This window comes from Euleptes europaea, chromosome 14 (assembly GCF_029931775.1).
Source record: "Euleptes europaea isolate rEulEur1 chromosome 14, rEulEur1.hap1, whole genome shotgun sequence".
Classification (NCBI taxonomy): Eukaryota; Metazoa; Chordata; class Lepidosauria; order Squamata; family Sphaerodactylidae; genus Euleptes; species Euleptes europaea.
In genome coordinates this window covers 56,608,920-56,624,121 of record NC_079325.1, presented here as the reverse complement: position 1 = coordinate 56,624,121, position 15,202 = coordinate 56,608,920, and the positions used below count along the sequence as shown (strand labels likewise).

Below are 15,202 nucleotides of genomic sequence, written 5' to 3'. Positions count from 1 at the left end.
TTTGTGAACTACAGCCCACTTCATCAGATGTAAAAAATGTGCCCTATATTGGGTACATATATTGGTACACATGTGTGTGTGGACCACAATATAAAATCACAAAATTAGACAGTGGTTTGGATCATGGTCATACAGGTGCCCAGGTAGAATCTTTATCTGGGGGTCCCGGGGGGCTGTCGGCAGCCCTGATAATCTTCCCAAGGGGCTAGTTTTCTACTTGCAGGGAGGAGTTTTTGCTTGCATGACTAGCAGCATCTGACAGCAGACAAGACTAACATGCGAAGGCAGAAGCCCCCTGAGAAATTCTCCTGCCCAAAATCTCAGATATTAAATCAGCAATGTCTGCTGCAAAACAAGCAAGGTTCTTCAATGCCCTCAAAGAGGCTCAACTGTTGAGCCTCTATGGATCTATGGATGCAAAAATTCTGAGCCGTTTGGGCTCCTGCAAACCATCAGCTGTTTCACACTGTCAAACAAAAGAAAAGAGTAAAAAAGAAACAATGCCTTTTTTGAATCAGATGAAAGTCTCAGATGTCAAGTCCCACAAAACCGTGAGACGGGGCCTGTTTTGGTCTGTAGCTTCACAACTCAGGCCTGGCTCCAGACATAGGAAAGCTGTTTTCAATATGAAGTCAAAACTGTATTGGAAATAATCAACAACACATTTTCTGCAGGCGGACAGAAGTGGTGTGTCGCCCAGACAAGATTTCGGAAAGAGTGCAAGGGATATTGATTTTCTTTTTAAATGTAAAAAAAAGACCAAGAATACAACAGGAAGGTCACAGTGAAACAACAAACCCCAAAACATTACATTAAAAATAAATCTGTAAAAATAAATCTGTTCAGAGTGGCTGGGCCGGCACAGAGGGGAGTTCCGGGGTGGGTGGGTGGAGGAAACGCCGGTTAGGTTGTCCTGGCTGCCGCAGGCCCTGGTTGTCCTTGGCTGCCGCAGGCGATAACAAGGCCCATTAAAACAAAACAAAAAAACCCTGCAAGACAGCTTTTTTGGGTTTTCCGGCGTAAGCGAAACGGCTTAGGAAGAGGGGCCGCTGCGCCTCTTCCCCACCGTCTCCGTATGTCGTCAGCTCAGGTTTGGGCTGAGAATGTCGTAAGCCTCTTTGGGCCTCCACTGGGGAGAAAAGCAGGGGATCGATTAAGTAAATAGATTATGTCTGAACCATAAATTCATGTTGGCTCTACCCAGGAAACCAGGGGGAATGCGGGTCTGGAGGGCAGAGAGCAAATCATATTTTGGGCATTATGGAAATCTTTAATTTGGGAGCCATTGAAATGGGGACCTGGCAACCCTAGGGTAAAAGTCTGAGGACCTTTCCAATAGGTTTGTTCCTGTAAAGAGAAGCCATGATTTGGACTTCTAGGTGATGTATTTTAAAGGAATGTATTCAGCCTTGCTTCCTTCCTTCCTGCCTTTCCACGTGGGGTTTTCCCGTATGTGAGAATTCAAATATGGGTTGCCCCCCCAATTCCCTCTGTGGCACAAAGTGGGGCAGTCCAGAATAAGCTAACCACTTGATTTTGAGGAATGTCTAATTGGGCAGAAAAGGAATGGGTGAAAAGAGAGAAAACGTTCTATGGATAACAACTTATTGGTGGTCCCCAGCCCCAGGAGCATGCGGCTGTCCTCGACAAGAGCCGGGACCTTTTAGGCTCTGGCCTGGTGGAACTCCCTTCCTAGTAACATCAGAACCCTGTAGGACCTTAAAGATTTCTGCAGGGCATTGAAGACAGTTATTCCACCAGGCCTATAACTGAGGGCAGCTGCGGGTGTTATCTATGTTGCCCTTCTTACCTTCCCACCATCTTTTACTTTAGTTATTTTTACGATCTATGGGAGGAATGTCTGGCTGTCATTCTTTTCAGCAGCAACTGTTCTCTACTGAGCCCCATCTGTTGTTTTAGTACAGTTATTTATAGTTGATTTTATTGTTTTAATGCATATGTATTATGATTGTAAGATGTTTTAATACTGCTAGCCGCCCTGAGCCTGGCTTCAACTGGAGAGGGCAGGACAGAAATTTAAAATAATAAATAAATAAATAATAAAAGGGAGCATGCCATTTTCTGAAAGATGCAGAACCATTTTATAGCTATATTGAGAGAGGGGTGAACTTGGAGTTCTTGGAGAACTGGTCGCCAATGAGTGGGACAAGAGAACTGAGAAGACAGGAAAAGAGTCAATGAAGATAGCAAATAATAATAATAATAATTGAACATCTGATGGATCTACAGTTTGATTGACAGCCCTCAAACTGGGAGATCAAAGCTCCAGAATTGCATCCGGCGATTATGTGAAACTAGAAAAGGAAACCAGGCGTGGTGAAGTTCCATCATAATAAAACACACTGGGGCAGTGGGGTGGGGAGACTGTGTGGAACATTGTGCCGTTCCCATTTGGCAAAGCTCAGGAACTTGTTAAAGACTTTCCTTTGAAGAAGCCTTTGCCGTCTCAGCTGCTCCCTGGCAAGAGATCCAGATGTTGCAGCTGCAGAACTGAAGAACAAGCAGGATGCTGGCAGCCTCTGGGGATGCTGTGTGCCCTGCCTCCAGAGGGGCCAAAGCAGACGCTCCACCCACGCCAGCCAGCCCTGCCTGGGCCCTCAGAAATGGGATTTCTTCAAGGGCTCATAGCTGGGCTTCTCACAGGCCTCTCTTTTGAGAAAGTAAAGACTGCCCCAGCTCCCTTGACAGTGTTCTGAGAACATAAACCACATTTGACCCTCATACTGGGGCTCCTCCAGAGGAGTAGCTGTGTAAATCTGTTCCAGCAAGAACAAACAAGAGTCTTGAGGCACCTGGAAGAGTCACACGTTTGTATTCTAGCAGAAACTTTCATGGACTAGAGCATACTTAATCAGATGTATGAAGCAGAGAGAGGGCCTATTCAAACTGCCTTTATAGTTCGTTTAAGCAGCAGGTTGCGAATGGATTTTTTTGTGTCAGTTCAGACACAACCAGTTTGGCTCCTGGCTGCTAACAAATCTTTTTACCAGTTCAGACAGCCACTTACGTCTCATTCGCAAAGTAAGGCTGAGCTGGTTTTTATAGAAACTGCTCTCAACCGTTTTTAGGTGATTGTAAACCGGTTTGATTCTCCCTTAAGTGGTAGAGAAAGTCGGCATATAAAAACCAACTCAACTCCTCCTCCTCTTCTTCTTCTCACCTCTGAATTGCTCCAGTGTGGTGTTTGAATTGCCTGGGCCCTGGAGCATTATTTATCCCACCCAACCTCAACTTTATTGCAAGCCCCGCTAACAGCAGGGAGACCCCGGCAGCCACACTTCATCCAGCTCTAACAGGCCAAACACCCGTTCTCTGCTCTGGCTGCCTGGGGCCTGATCCTTTGCCTGCCATGGAGTGTGCTGAGGTAGAGAACATCATAAGAGAGATAGACAGATGATAGATAGATAGATAGATAGATAGATAGATAGATAGATAGATAGATAGATAGATAGATAGATGATAGATAGATGACAGACAGACAGACAGACAGACAGACAGACCGACAGACCGACAGACCGACAGACCGACAGACCGACAGACCGACAGACAGACAGACAGACAGACAGATAGATAGATAGATAGATAGATAGATAGATAGATAGATAGATAGATAGATAGATAGATAGATGCTGGAGTTCTCTCCTGGCCTTGGGGCTCTGAGCCTGAGACCGCTTGGAACTGACCCACAGCAGGCCAGCTGTTCCCACCTCTGTGGCATAGAGAGCACAGCACATGGCTTCCAGTCCCAGACTCCATGGCTCAGGGCCTGGGTCTTTACAGCAGGGCAGAGTCCATGACATTGGTGGAGGAGGACATGACTTGTAGGAGGAAGACTAATGGAAAGGTCTATAAAGGGGAAGGGATGTGTTGTGATAAGTGCTACTGCAACCCCACTAGGGGCAGCCAGGGCTAAACTCCCTATCCCTGAACCTATATTGAGAATTTATTTATTTTAATCTATTTTATTTATCCTACCCAACCTTGGGTACCCAGCTTCTGTTTTTCAGATTGGGTCACACTCCCCTTCCTTTTTTCCCTTGATACAATTGAGGTGCCATCTCTGGGACACACAGATCAACCCACAACTCCTTCGTCAGGTGCAGGAGCCCTAGCAGCTTTGCAATCTCTGCTGTGCTTCAGCGCCCCTGACATGAATGGCCATTGCAGCTACTGGCTCAGTAGGGGTCAGGCGGCATAATGGGCTGATTGGGTTCCAGCTGTTCCTATCCAGCTGTTGATTCTGACTCTTCAGCCTGATCGACTCACACAGTGTCAGGGACAAACAAATGACTCGGGCAGCCCTTCGCAGGCTCGCCTCTGGAGCACCAGCTCATTCCTCCTTCTCCCTTTATAGGCTTATAAAGCACACTTCTGCTGCTATGTTCGTGAATTATTCTCAGCTATTGTTGCCATGATTATAGCTCTGTGATTTTTTTCCTTCGAAAAGAAGAGTGCAATTGCTCCCTCTGTCTCTCACACATACACCCCGCTGCAATTTCCAAGGCGATTAACCTTTTGCACGCTGGGTATTATAGCTTCAAGTACTATTCCCAGCTTCCTCCAAGAAGATAAAATTATGCAGATATATTATGTGCAATTTACAGTGTAATTGTACGGTGATTAGATAGATAATGGGGCTTCCAGAGATGAACCGACGCTGCCTTGCTTCTTTCAGGCAGGAAGGGTTAAGTAGGGATCAGCCAGTGTGGGGATAATACCACCGGACACCAACTGGAGGAGAGTTGGATTCAAATCCCTGCTGGGTTAGCCTGCAGATTGGGTGGTCCTGGAGCAAGACGCTTCCTTCCTCAGTCTCAACTCTTGGCTTTGTGATCCAGAGGATGAGGCTATTTGCAGAATGAATGACAGCTGCGTAGAATGCACAGGGCAGAGGGTTCAACAGGGAGGGAAAGGGGCTTGCAAGGAGAAGACCTTTGGCATGGGCATTGGGATGACACAAGGACCTTTTCATTGGAGCCACCTGGGAGGGCATGGGGCTTTTAGGAGTGTAGAGTAAGATCATCTCGGGTCCTGAGATCCTTGGAGGAAAAGGCAGGGTGCAAACACGAAAGGCAGGCAGCTAGGGATTCTGACCTGTGTTAGGATCGCAAGTGCCATGCTGGTTACAAGAACAAGGGATGCAGCTGGTAAACGGACCGGCAAAGGGAACCTCCCGCTTGAAGTCTGGAGCACAGGCCTCGCAGAACTGTCCCACGTACCCATGCGGGCAGTTGCATTCCTCCACCCAGGAGGCAGGCTGGGAGAGACCTGGGCGAGCAGATGTTAGCTGGACCTCCTTCAAGGAAAGCCTGCCTGTGGAAATGCCAAGGGATCGTCAGAAAGAAAACAGAGCCTTGGTTACTCACTGTGAAGGCTTCTTCTGCTCTGGGATACGGAGGCCATCTTAAGAGTGGGTGTTTCCTCTTCCTCTTGTTCCGGGAGGCAGGACCTAAAACTTTAACTGCCTATCCCTGGAGGGAACGCCCCCGCCCTTTTCAGTCAAAAAACTTTCCGAACAAGGAGCTTAACCGTTAAACATAGAACAGTAAGTAAAGAACAGTAGACAGATATAGTAGTAATGCTTTAGTTGTAACTGTAACTATAACCATGCTAATAAAACTGTACGTAAATCTAACCTGAGATCTGTGTTAAATCATTTCAATTGAGCCAATCAATTTTTTATTTGAGCCAATTTGTGTAGCGTCCTCCTGAATCTACTTAGACGTCTGGACGGGCAAGATGGCCTCCGTATCCCAGAGCAGAAGAAGCCTTCACGGTGAGTAACCAAGGCTCTTTCTCGCTCTGGGAGAGGAGGCCATCTTAAGAGTGGGACTTAAAAGAGCTGTCCCTGCCCGGGTGGGATCAGACGTCGTGGAGAACACTCTGAAGAACCCGCCTGCCAAAGGCAGCATCAGCTAAGGCATAAAAGTTTATTTTGTAATGCCTCACAAACGTAGAGATAGAAGACCACGTAGCGGCCTTACAAATCTCCTCTAACGGAGCTCTGTGGTCGAAGGCTGCTGATGTGGCTGCGCTTCTGACTGAATGGGCTGTTAGACCAGCAGGTACTGGGATTTTTGTTGCTTTGTAAGCTTGAGTAATGCATTGAGTAATAGTGCGACTGATGGAAGTGCGGGACATGGGTTTACCCTTGTTTGGAGCTGTTAAATTAATAAAGAGGGCATCAGACACTCTAACGTGCTCTGTACGGGCAATGTATATGCGCAGGGCTCGTCTGAGATCTAAGGTATGCCAGATTTTCTCTTGCGGAGCTTTAGGATTTGGACAGAATGAGGGAAGAACTACATCTTGGTTTCTGTGAAAATTGGAGTTGACTTTAGGGATAAAGGAAGGGTCAGGAGCAAGGACTACTTTGTCTTTGTGGAATGTGCAAAGACCCGGTCTGATGGATAGGGCCCCTAACTCTGAGACGCACCTGGCTGATGTGACGGCTGTTAGAAATAGAGTTTTCATCCTTAGCCAGCTTTGGGTGACGTGCTTTAGCGGCTCAAAGGGAGGTCGTGTATGGGCCGTTAAGACCGTATGTAGGCTCCAGGTAGGGAATCTGTGTTTAACTGGAGGAGAAACCAAGGTAAGTCCCCTTAAAAAGGCCTTAATATGTGGATGTCTAGTTAAGGTATAGCCTGATATCTTTGGAACAATAGTGGCAATTGCTGACAGCTGACGGCGTAGTGTGGCAGGGGACAGGTTCTGTCTTCGTCCATCTTGCAAAAAGGACAATACTTTGGAGACGTGTGGTTTGATGGGGTCAACGTGCTTCCTCTGGCACCATCTAACGAAGGCCTTCCACGTGGTGTTATAAATTCTTTTTGTAGAAGGTCTTTGAGCAGCAAGGATAGTTTCTGCTATCTCTGTGTTGTATCCCAGCTTTAGGTGGTGACTCCTTTCAATACCCAGGCGGTCAGCTTGTACCAACCTGGATCTGGGTGATGGATCGGTCCCTGGTCGAAGTGGAAGCGTCCATGGTTTTGTGATGGACATTTCTAGCAGAGTGGGGAACCATGGGCGACGCGGCCAATAAGGAGCCACCAGGATGACTGTGGCGTGAAGCAGATTGATTCGCCTGAGGACTCTGGGAAGGAGTGGGAACGGAGGGAAGGCATATAGCAGCCCTGATGGCCATGGCGCCGTGAGCGCGTCCATCTGCTCCGCTCCTGTCTGGACATATCTGGTGTAATATCTTGGGAGCTGATGGTTTTTGTTTGACGCGAAGAGGTCTACCATGGGCGTGCCACACCAAATTGCCAGGAGTTGGAAGACTTCCCGGTTCAGGGACCACTCTGCTTCGTTGAGGTTTTGCCTGCTGAGCCAGTCTGTGTCTACGTTGAGAACTCCCTGAATGTGTTCTGCTGTTATGGAGCATAGGTTGGTCTCCGCCCAGAACAGGATCCATAGAGCTTCTTTGTGCAGCGCAGATGATCGAGAGCCCCCCTGTTTGTTCAGGTGAGCTTTTGCTGCCACATTGTCCGTTCTCACCAGTACGTCCGTCCCTGACAGATGATGCTTGAAGTGCCGGAGGGCATAGTAAACCGCACGGATCTCCAGGGCATTGATGCTCATCTGCTGCTCTTGAGTTGACCAAGTGCCCTGTGCTGGAATACTCTTCAGTGTGGCTCCCCAGCCTTTGAGGGATGCATCCGTGAACAGCTGGATTGGTGTCTGTCATATGTAGTAAACCCCTTTCTGGAGATTTTCTGGGAAGGTCCACCACTTGAGGCTGTGCCTTGTCGCTGAGGAGAGAAGCAGGGATTTGTTCCTCTTTAGCAGGATGTCCTTCTGGTAGATTTTTAAGAACCACTGCAGAGGTCTGGAGTGTAAGCGTGCCCACTGTACCGCAGGGATGAAGGAGATCATCAGACCCTGCAGCTTGGCCAGGGTCATGAGACGGACTGTGGTTGCTTGCATGGTTGTCTTCGCTAGTGCACAGATTTTTTGAATTTTGTCTGGAGGTAAGACGAAGGAGTTGTTGACGGTGTCGATGTACACTCCTAGATGGCGCAGACGTCGAGTGGGTTGAAGATGGCTTTTCTTTTGGTTGACTAGAAAGCCGTGGTTGTGTAATAGTTGTAGTACAATTCTTGTGTGTCGGATGCTTTGTTCTTCTGATGACGAGCAAATTAGAATGTCATCGAGGTAGGGGTGGAATTTTACGCCCTCTTGACATGCTAGGGCAACCAAGGTCACCAGGACCTTGGTGAAGACCTTAGGAGCTGATCCCAATCCGAAGGGAAGTGCCTTGAACTGATAATGATGTCCGTGGTGCTGGAACCTGAGAAATCGTCTGTGGTCCGGATGAATGGCGATGTGTAGATAGGCCTCTGTTAGGTCCACAGAGGTCAGGAAGTCTCCGGGTCTTAAGGCTTCTGCTATGGAGTGTAAGGTCTCCATCCTGAAACGTCTGTACATTACATGTTTGTTCAGGTACTTCAGATCGAGGATGGCCCGCCATCCTCCATCTCTTTTTGGCACTGTAAAGAACACTGAATATATGCCCAACAATTGTTCTGATGGGTCCACATATTCTATTGCCTTTATTTCTAACAGGTGTTGTATTGCTGCCAATGTTCTGAGCCTCTTGTCCGATTGACGGGACACGTGGGACACCACCAGCCGATCTCTTGGTATTTTGGAAAACTGAATTTGGTACCCGTGAGTGACAATCTGTAAAACCCAATGGTCTGGATGGGAGGTAGACCATTGGTTGTGGAATAGACTGAGCCTGCCCCCCACAGGTTCGTGTTTGGCGTCACTGCCTTGGTTGACGAAAGGACTTGTCCCCTCTGTCACTTTGAAAATTGTTAGTTCTGGAGTTCCTAGAGAAGCGCCCTCCTCTACAAAAGGAACCCCTGCTATAGCTCCACTGGCCTCTTCTCTGTTCTGGCCTGTACCTTGAGTACAAAAGGAAAAGGAAAAAAGGAAAAAGGAAGTAGGATTAGAGGATCCCTTTGAATCCTTACGTAGGCTTCTGGGAAGGTACTTTTTCTTATCTTTAGATTCGACCAATATCTCCTCTAATTTCCCCCCGAACAATTTCTTGCCCTGGTGGGGGTATCCCATCAGTACGGATTTGGATCTGTGTTCGGTTTGCCATGGGCGCAACCATAAGCCCCACCTAGCTGAAGTTGCGGTAGCTAGGGCCCGTGCCGAGAAGCACATAGTGTCGAGTGTGGAATCAGCCAAAAAGGATACAGCCTTCAGAATTCTAGAGACTCCTTCCATAGCACTTCTGTCCTCTTCTGGAATGAGCTTTGCTAATTTTCTAGTCCAGACTATAGCTGCCCTAGACACTAAGGTGGATGTGATGGAGGAGCTAATGGCCAGAGCTGAGGCCTCATGGGATTTTTTACAGGCCAGTTGTCTTTCTATCAGCTGGATCTTTTATTGAAACTAGACCCTCTTCTGTGACTGCATCAGAAGAATGTAAGGCAGTAATGGGGCTTTCCTCTAGGGGGAGTTTCAGTAACTCAGAAGCATTAGAGGCCACATTATACAGTTTTTTAGTAACTGGAGGGAACTGTTTTCCCCCCATTGGTTTCTCCCATTCCCCCTGCAACAAGTAATCTGGCACAGGAACCACTCTATCAGTGACGTTATGCATATGAAAAAATTCTTTTGCACCCTTTTTCTTTTCTTGAGAAGGGTTTGAGTCATCAGTCAGGTCAAGAGCTGCTAAGGCTTTTGCTAAGAAGGGTTGAAAATCCTCATCCTCAAAAAGTCTGGTCTGCTTGGAAGGCTGGGGCGTAGGATCTTCCCCTTCAGAGAACTCGCCCTCCTCCCTGTCTGAAACGTCATTATCAGACGAGAATGGTGAAGTCACCTGTACTAACTGTTGGTATTGGGAGGCAGAGTTAGCCTTTAAGGCTGCTTTATTGGGCCATCCGCCGCCACTCTGTGACGTGCGCGGATCATTCTGCTCCCCAACACCCAAGTGTTTGCCCGAGGGCCAGAGACATCAGGATTTGGAGCTTGCATGCCGCTGACTGAAGGAGGGGGGAGGGAAGTTGAACTGCTCTTAGCCCATCTGAGAACGCGTCTCTAATTAATGACGCCAGCTCCGCTCTAAAAAGGGCAATTTTGCTTGCAACAGACTGGGAGGGTAAGGGGGGGAGTACATTACCAGTTTCAGACGCGGCCAGCACGGGATTTTTGGATGGCGAGACGCCAACAGCCTGATCTGCGGATCGTCCGCTTGTGGAGGAGATAGCGGCCAAAGCCGTTGTTTTTCCCCGGCTGTTCCCGGCTGCGGAGCTCTTGTCTTTTCCTTTGGGTTTTGCCGCTGCCGCAGCTGACACACAGGCGCGAGCGGCCGAGAGGAGGCGTTTAGCGCTACCTTGATGAGAGGAGCCTCTCTTGCGCTTGTTACTTGATTTCTTTAATTTGCCTTTTGAGTCATCAGAGTGACTGTTTGAAGGCAAGTCCCGGGCAACCGGCATAGCCTGAAGTAATTCCGGGACCAAATCCCCCTCAGAAATATAATTGTCCGATCGTTCGGTCGCCATTTTGTTTTGGCGGCAAGGAGCAAAAACTGTTCTATACCTAGCCTCAAAGACAGATAAAGGCAGAAAACAAGAATAGAATAGAATAGAATAGAATAGAATAGATAGAAATTAGAAATAAGGATTTTAGAATAGCTCAAGGAAGAGAGCCGTGATTACACTGCTCTCCCGGACGAGGCAGGAACAAGACTGAAAAGGGCGGGGGCGTTCCCTCCACGGATAGGCAGTTACAGTTTTAGGTCCTGCCTCCCGGAACAAGAGGAAGAGGAAACACCCACTCTTAAGATTGCCTCCTCTCCCAGAGCGAGAAAGACCATGTTCACCTCTGCAGAAGTGCCTATCTTTTTCTAAGGGTGCAAGTTGTGTCTATTCATTAAAAAAACAAAATCAAAATCCAACACTCCAAAGCCAACATGGGCTCTTGAGGTGGCTTGCAGAACTGTACATCATTAAAACATAAAGGAGCATTAAAACCAACCAGCATTAAAAGGAAGAATACTGGGTAAAATTGAAAGTCTTCAGCTGGTCTCAAAAACATGGCACTGGTCAGGTAGATGACAGCATTTCATAATTGAGGGGGGCACAACTGAAAAGGCCCTGTGTCTTATTAAGCCTTGTCTCACCTCCAATAAAGGGAGGGAGATGGCTGGCCTTCAGGTACCCATATCCCCAGATGTTTAGCTTTCAAAGGTTGCCTGCATGAAAGGTGCAAGGACCAGAACTAGAACGTGACTAGAACTAGAAGACTAGAACTAGAAAGGACTAGAACCAGAAAGGTGCAAGCCTACCTCTGAAACCAACAAACCTTCCTAAAGCAGGACCTAGAGTTCAATCAGTTTCACACCCACACTTCTTAGTACAGTCAAGTCTCTTACAAATGTGGTGATTTCACACATCTTGAAAATTCACTTTTAGCACATTAGGGGGAAGGATTGTTCCCCTCTCCAGCCCAAGGGCAAAGTATTCCAGCCAACCCAAATCCATCTGACAGTGCTTAGCAGAGCCTCCTTCTCCTTAGAAGAGCTGCCACCCTAGCCCCATTGATCCCAGTGTGCCAAGAACCATCTTGCCTCCCTCAGCTCCTCTGATCCAGTACCCGGTCTATCGCTGCTTTCAATCCGGATGTGAAGCGCTGTCAGGTTGGACAGGAGGCGCTGGAACTGAAAAGACGACAGTGTAGCTTGCATCTCTGCTTCAGTCTCATGGAGCCTGTGAAAGACCAATCCAGAACGGAAATGAAGAGCTCTTTATGCACAGGCTAAAAGACCGCTGTTCATTCCAGCTAAGGAAACCTTCCCCGGTCTCTGCTCACCTCTATTCCATGCCTCAGTTCCTGACTCTTTGATAACCGTTTATACCCCCCTGAGAACTATCAAAGCATTGCTAGTCCAACCTCTCTGGTATTACCAAAATTTCATTAGAGTTAATGGAAGGGCACCAAAGTGCACTGAATATCTTTGTCTTGTAATTTCTTTGTCCAAAAAAAAACCCCACAGTCAATATGACAGTCATATATCTATAGTTCTACCTATCTATTTTTTTGTGTGCACAGCCAACATGGTGACCCTGTAGAGTTTTCAAGGCAAGAGATGTTCAGAGATGGTTTGCCATCCAAGTACTAACCAGGGCTGATCCTGCTTAGCTTCTGAGATCTGACAAGATCGGGCTAGCCTGGGCCATCCAAGTCAGGGCAAACACAGATTTTTTCTCCTTTTTATTTTGGTGTTAAGTGTTCTAAGCCAACTGCAGTTTACTCTTCTGTTACCTGTTGGCTGATTGCTGTGATTCTACTGTTTCAGATTTGCATTCTTCTGAATTTTAAAACATTGTAAAAATAGCACCTTGACTTGCCACAGGAGAGGTGAACTGGAGAGGCAGAAAGTGAAATACCTGAATTGCACCATACGGTGCGTGTTGTTCATGTGCCCTTCCACACTGGAGTACCTTGCTGATACCACAATGCCATCCCCCTCTAAAACCAGCCAGATGGGAAATAGAGAAGCACTGGGGGCGTTGACCTGTATGCGAAACAGCACTGAGAGCTGCTGCCCGTAGCTGAAGAGCTGGTTATGCAGGAACTTCTCTAGGAGTTGGGAAGAGAATGAAAACAATTAGCAAAATGGAGGTTACGAGAAGGCCTGTTGGTGACGAAGGTTCATTGTGGCATTTCATCCATTATACAGGGAAAACACACATTTCCCTTCCTTGTGGGTATGCATCTCAGGGACCTGTGGTGATTCAGAACCTTTCCATGGTGTCTGGTTGTATCATCTTGAAAGGACATAGTTTGGACCACCAAATGCAGGGCTGTTAGTTGGCCTGCTTAATTGCTTAATCACTTAAACACTTTCGGTTGACTGAAAATCACTCCTGATTAATTTGGCAACACTTTTTTTGCTTTTAAAGAACATGTTCATTATTTTAAAGATGTCCTTATAAAAACTACAGCAGGCAGATTCCGGTTGAGAAGTGGTACCCTTCCATCACCCCCACACAGAGGGAATGCTTCACACAAGAGGGAATGCTTCTTCTAAAAGGGGACCTGCTGTGGAACGTGGGTGCATCATGCAAAATCAAAGGAGGTATCCTTTTTCTCATCTTGGAAATTTTTGCTTGAGATGTATGCAGGTGTAAGCAAATGTAATTGATTAACTAGAGTGATTCATCAATCACTTATGTGATTCATCAACAAATATTTCTTTAATAGGCTGAGAGGCCTCGTTTGTACCGTTTGATAGGCATAAGCTCCCAACATCAGGGAACTCAATCAACTGTCCCAGGGCTTTCTGTTTGGCTCTTAACACAGGTTGTTTATGCATGGGAGTTTTACCTGGGGTTCGATGCTCGCTTGGCCCATATGTTTCTCTTGTGAATTAAAAAATTGCTATGCACCAGCCAAAGTCACTAAGCTCAAATCTGGAAGCATCTCCCCATCCCCTGAGAATGCTGCTTTATAAATGGCTGTAGTGCTTAAAAAGGTGCAAGCACCAAGTCGTTGGTGTGCAAGCACCCCTGTGCAAGCACCAAGTCATTCCTGACCCATGGGGTGACGTCACATCCCGACGTTTACTAGGCAGACTTTGTTTGTGGGGTGGTTTGCCAGAGCCTTTCTTAGTCATCTTCCCTTTATGCCCCAGCAAGCTGGGTGCTCATTTTACTGACCTCGGAAGGATGGAAGGCTGAGTCAACCTGGGTCAACCTGAAACCAACTTCCGTCGGGATCGAACTCAGGTCGTGAGCAGAGATTGGACTGCAGTACTGCAGCTTACCACTCTGTGCCACGGGGCTCATCTGTAGTGCTTACTGTGAGAGAAATGTCCAGTTCCCTCACCTCCCTCCCCGTGGAAACCCAAGTGCCATGGTAAAATCCATTTCACAAAAAGGAACTCTTTTAAAGAAATGGACTGAACGGGGGAGGGAAACCCAAGTGTCTTTTAAAACCCATTTTTATGTAATAAAGAACTCTGGGAGACGAAAAACCAGGAATCATTTGAGTCCCCGCCCCCTGAAACACTGCTTTGTAATTGGCAGCAGTACTTACTGTAAAAAAAGTTCCCCCCCAGGCTGATCTCAGGAGAGATCAAAGAATCAAAGAATGGACGAGAAACTCAGAATCACTTTATTTGTAGTCATAGACCATCAAATATCCCAAAAAATTGTAATTAATTATATACACAAATAGTTCTGAACTGATAATACAAAAGATAAAGATGTAGTGGAGATTAAAAATTGGAATAAAGGGATAAAATCCTCCAAAGTATACATAAAATAGGAAAGATTCTAATTATACATTGGTTATTCTAGAGCCGTAAGTGCATTTTGTCTTATTTTAGTTGCCAGCAAGGCAAATCTAGCCATACTAACAGATAAATTTGGTATTGTGTCTGACAAAAGGAGCTCTAGACGATGTTTTCTGAGAAGTCTGGGACAATCCACTAACAAGGGAATCAGAGGGCCTGATCGTATATGGTCATACAACGTGCCCTCAAAACGTAAAGGGAAGAGCATTATATCGAAGGAGAATAAAAGCCCTATGATATTCATGATTTGTAATATCTAACAGATAAGGCACAGTGGTGTTCCTAATAAGCAGGTCCTTTCTAAAAAGGGGATTCTGAATCTTATTCAGATCATGATGCCGCTCTACCTCAAAAACTCTAGTCTTAATAAGTTCTTTGGCTGAATCATGAGTCACTGATAAGATGGGAAACTCATGCATAACTCAAAGGAACAACCGAGTCAATCTGAGGGCGAACGTGAACCTAAGTACCCATGCATAAACGACCACAGCCTCCCCAATCCCAGGGTCTCACTCTGTTATTATGCACCTCAGCCATTTTCTCCCACATGAGCCTAGAGAGGCTTTAACCCCTTCCTCCCTAGTGTGAAACAGCAACCGAGGCTTTTGTTGTCCGGGTGGGGGAGGACACACGAGGACGGAGACAAAGTTCCAACAACAACTGCTTTATTGAGAACGAGAACAGAACTGCAATACAGTAGACTGACCCCCGCTTATATGCTCCTCTGGCCGCCTGCAGCCACTCTCCCCCGGTCCGTGATTGGGGGGGGGCAACGACCCCTAGTGACCAATGGCGCATACAGTTTTAGGAGCCTCGGAGAACCCCCAGCTCGGTGGGGTTTCTCCTGCCTCCTGTCAACATACA

The 15,202-nt window shown here is 47.0% G+C and overlaps 1 protein-coding gene across 1 annotated transcript in view; it reads right to left on the bottom strand.

Moving 5' to 3' along the window:
* Window positions 1-15,202, bottom strand: part of LAMC3 (laminin subunit gamma 3) — a 107,372-nt gene that overhangs the window by 45,032 nt on the left and 47,138 nt on the right. The window contains exons 10-12 of the mRNA XM_056860189.1: window positions 12,429-12,621; window positions 11,628-11,747; window positions 5,116-5,336 (exon numbers count right to left, since the gene is read on the bottom strand). Coding sequence (XP_056716167.1) covers window positions 5,116-5,336; window positions 11,628-11,747; window positions 12,429-12,621 — 534 coding nt within the window. The remainder of the gene's footprint in view (window positions 1-5,115; window positions 5,337-11,627; window positions 11,748-12,428; window positions 12,622-15,202) is intronic.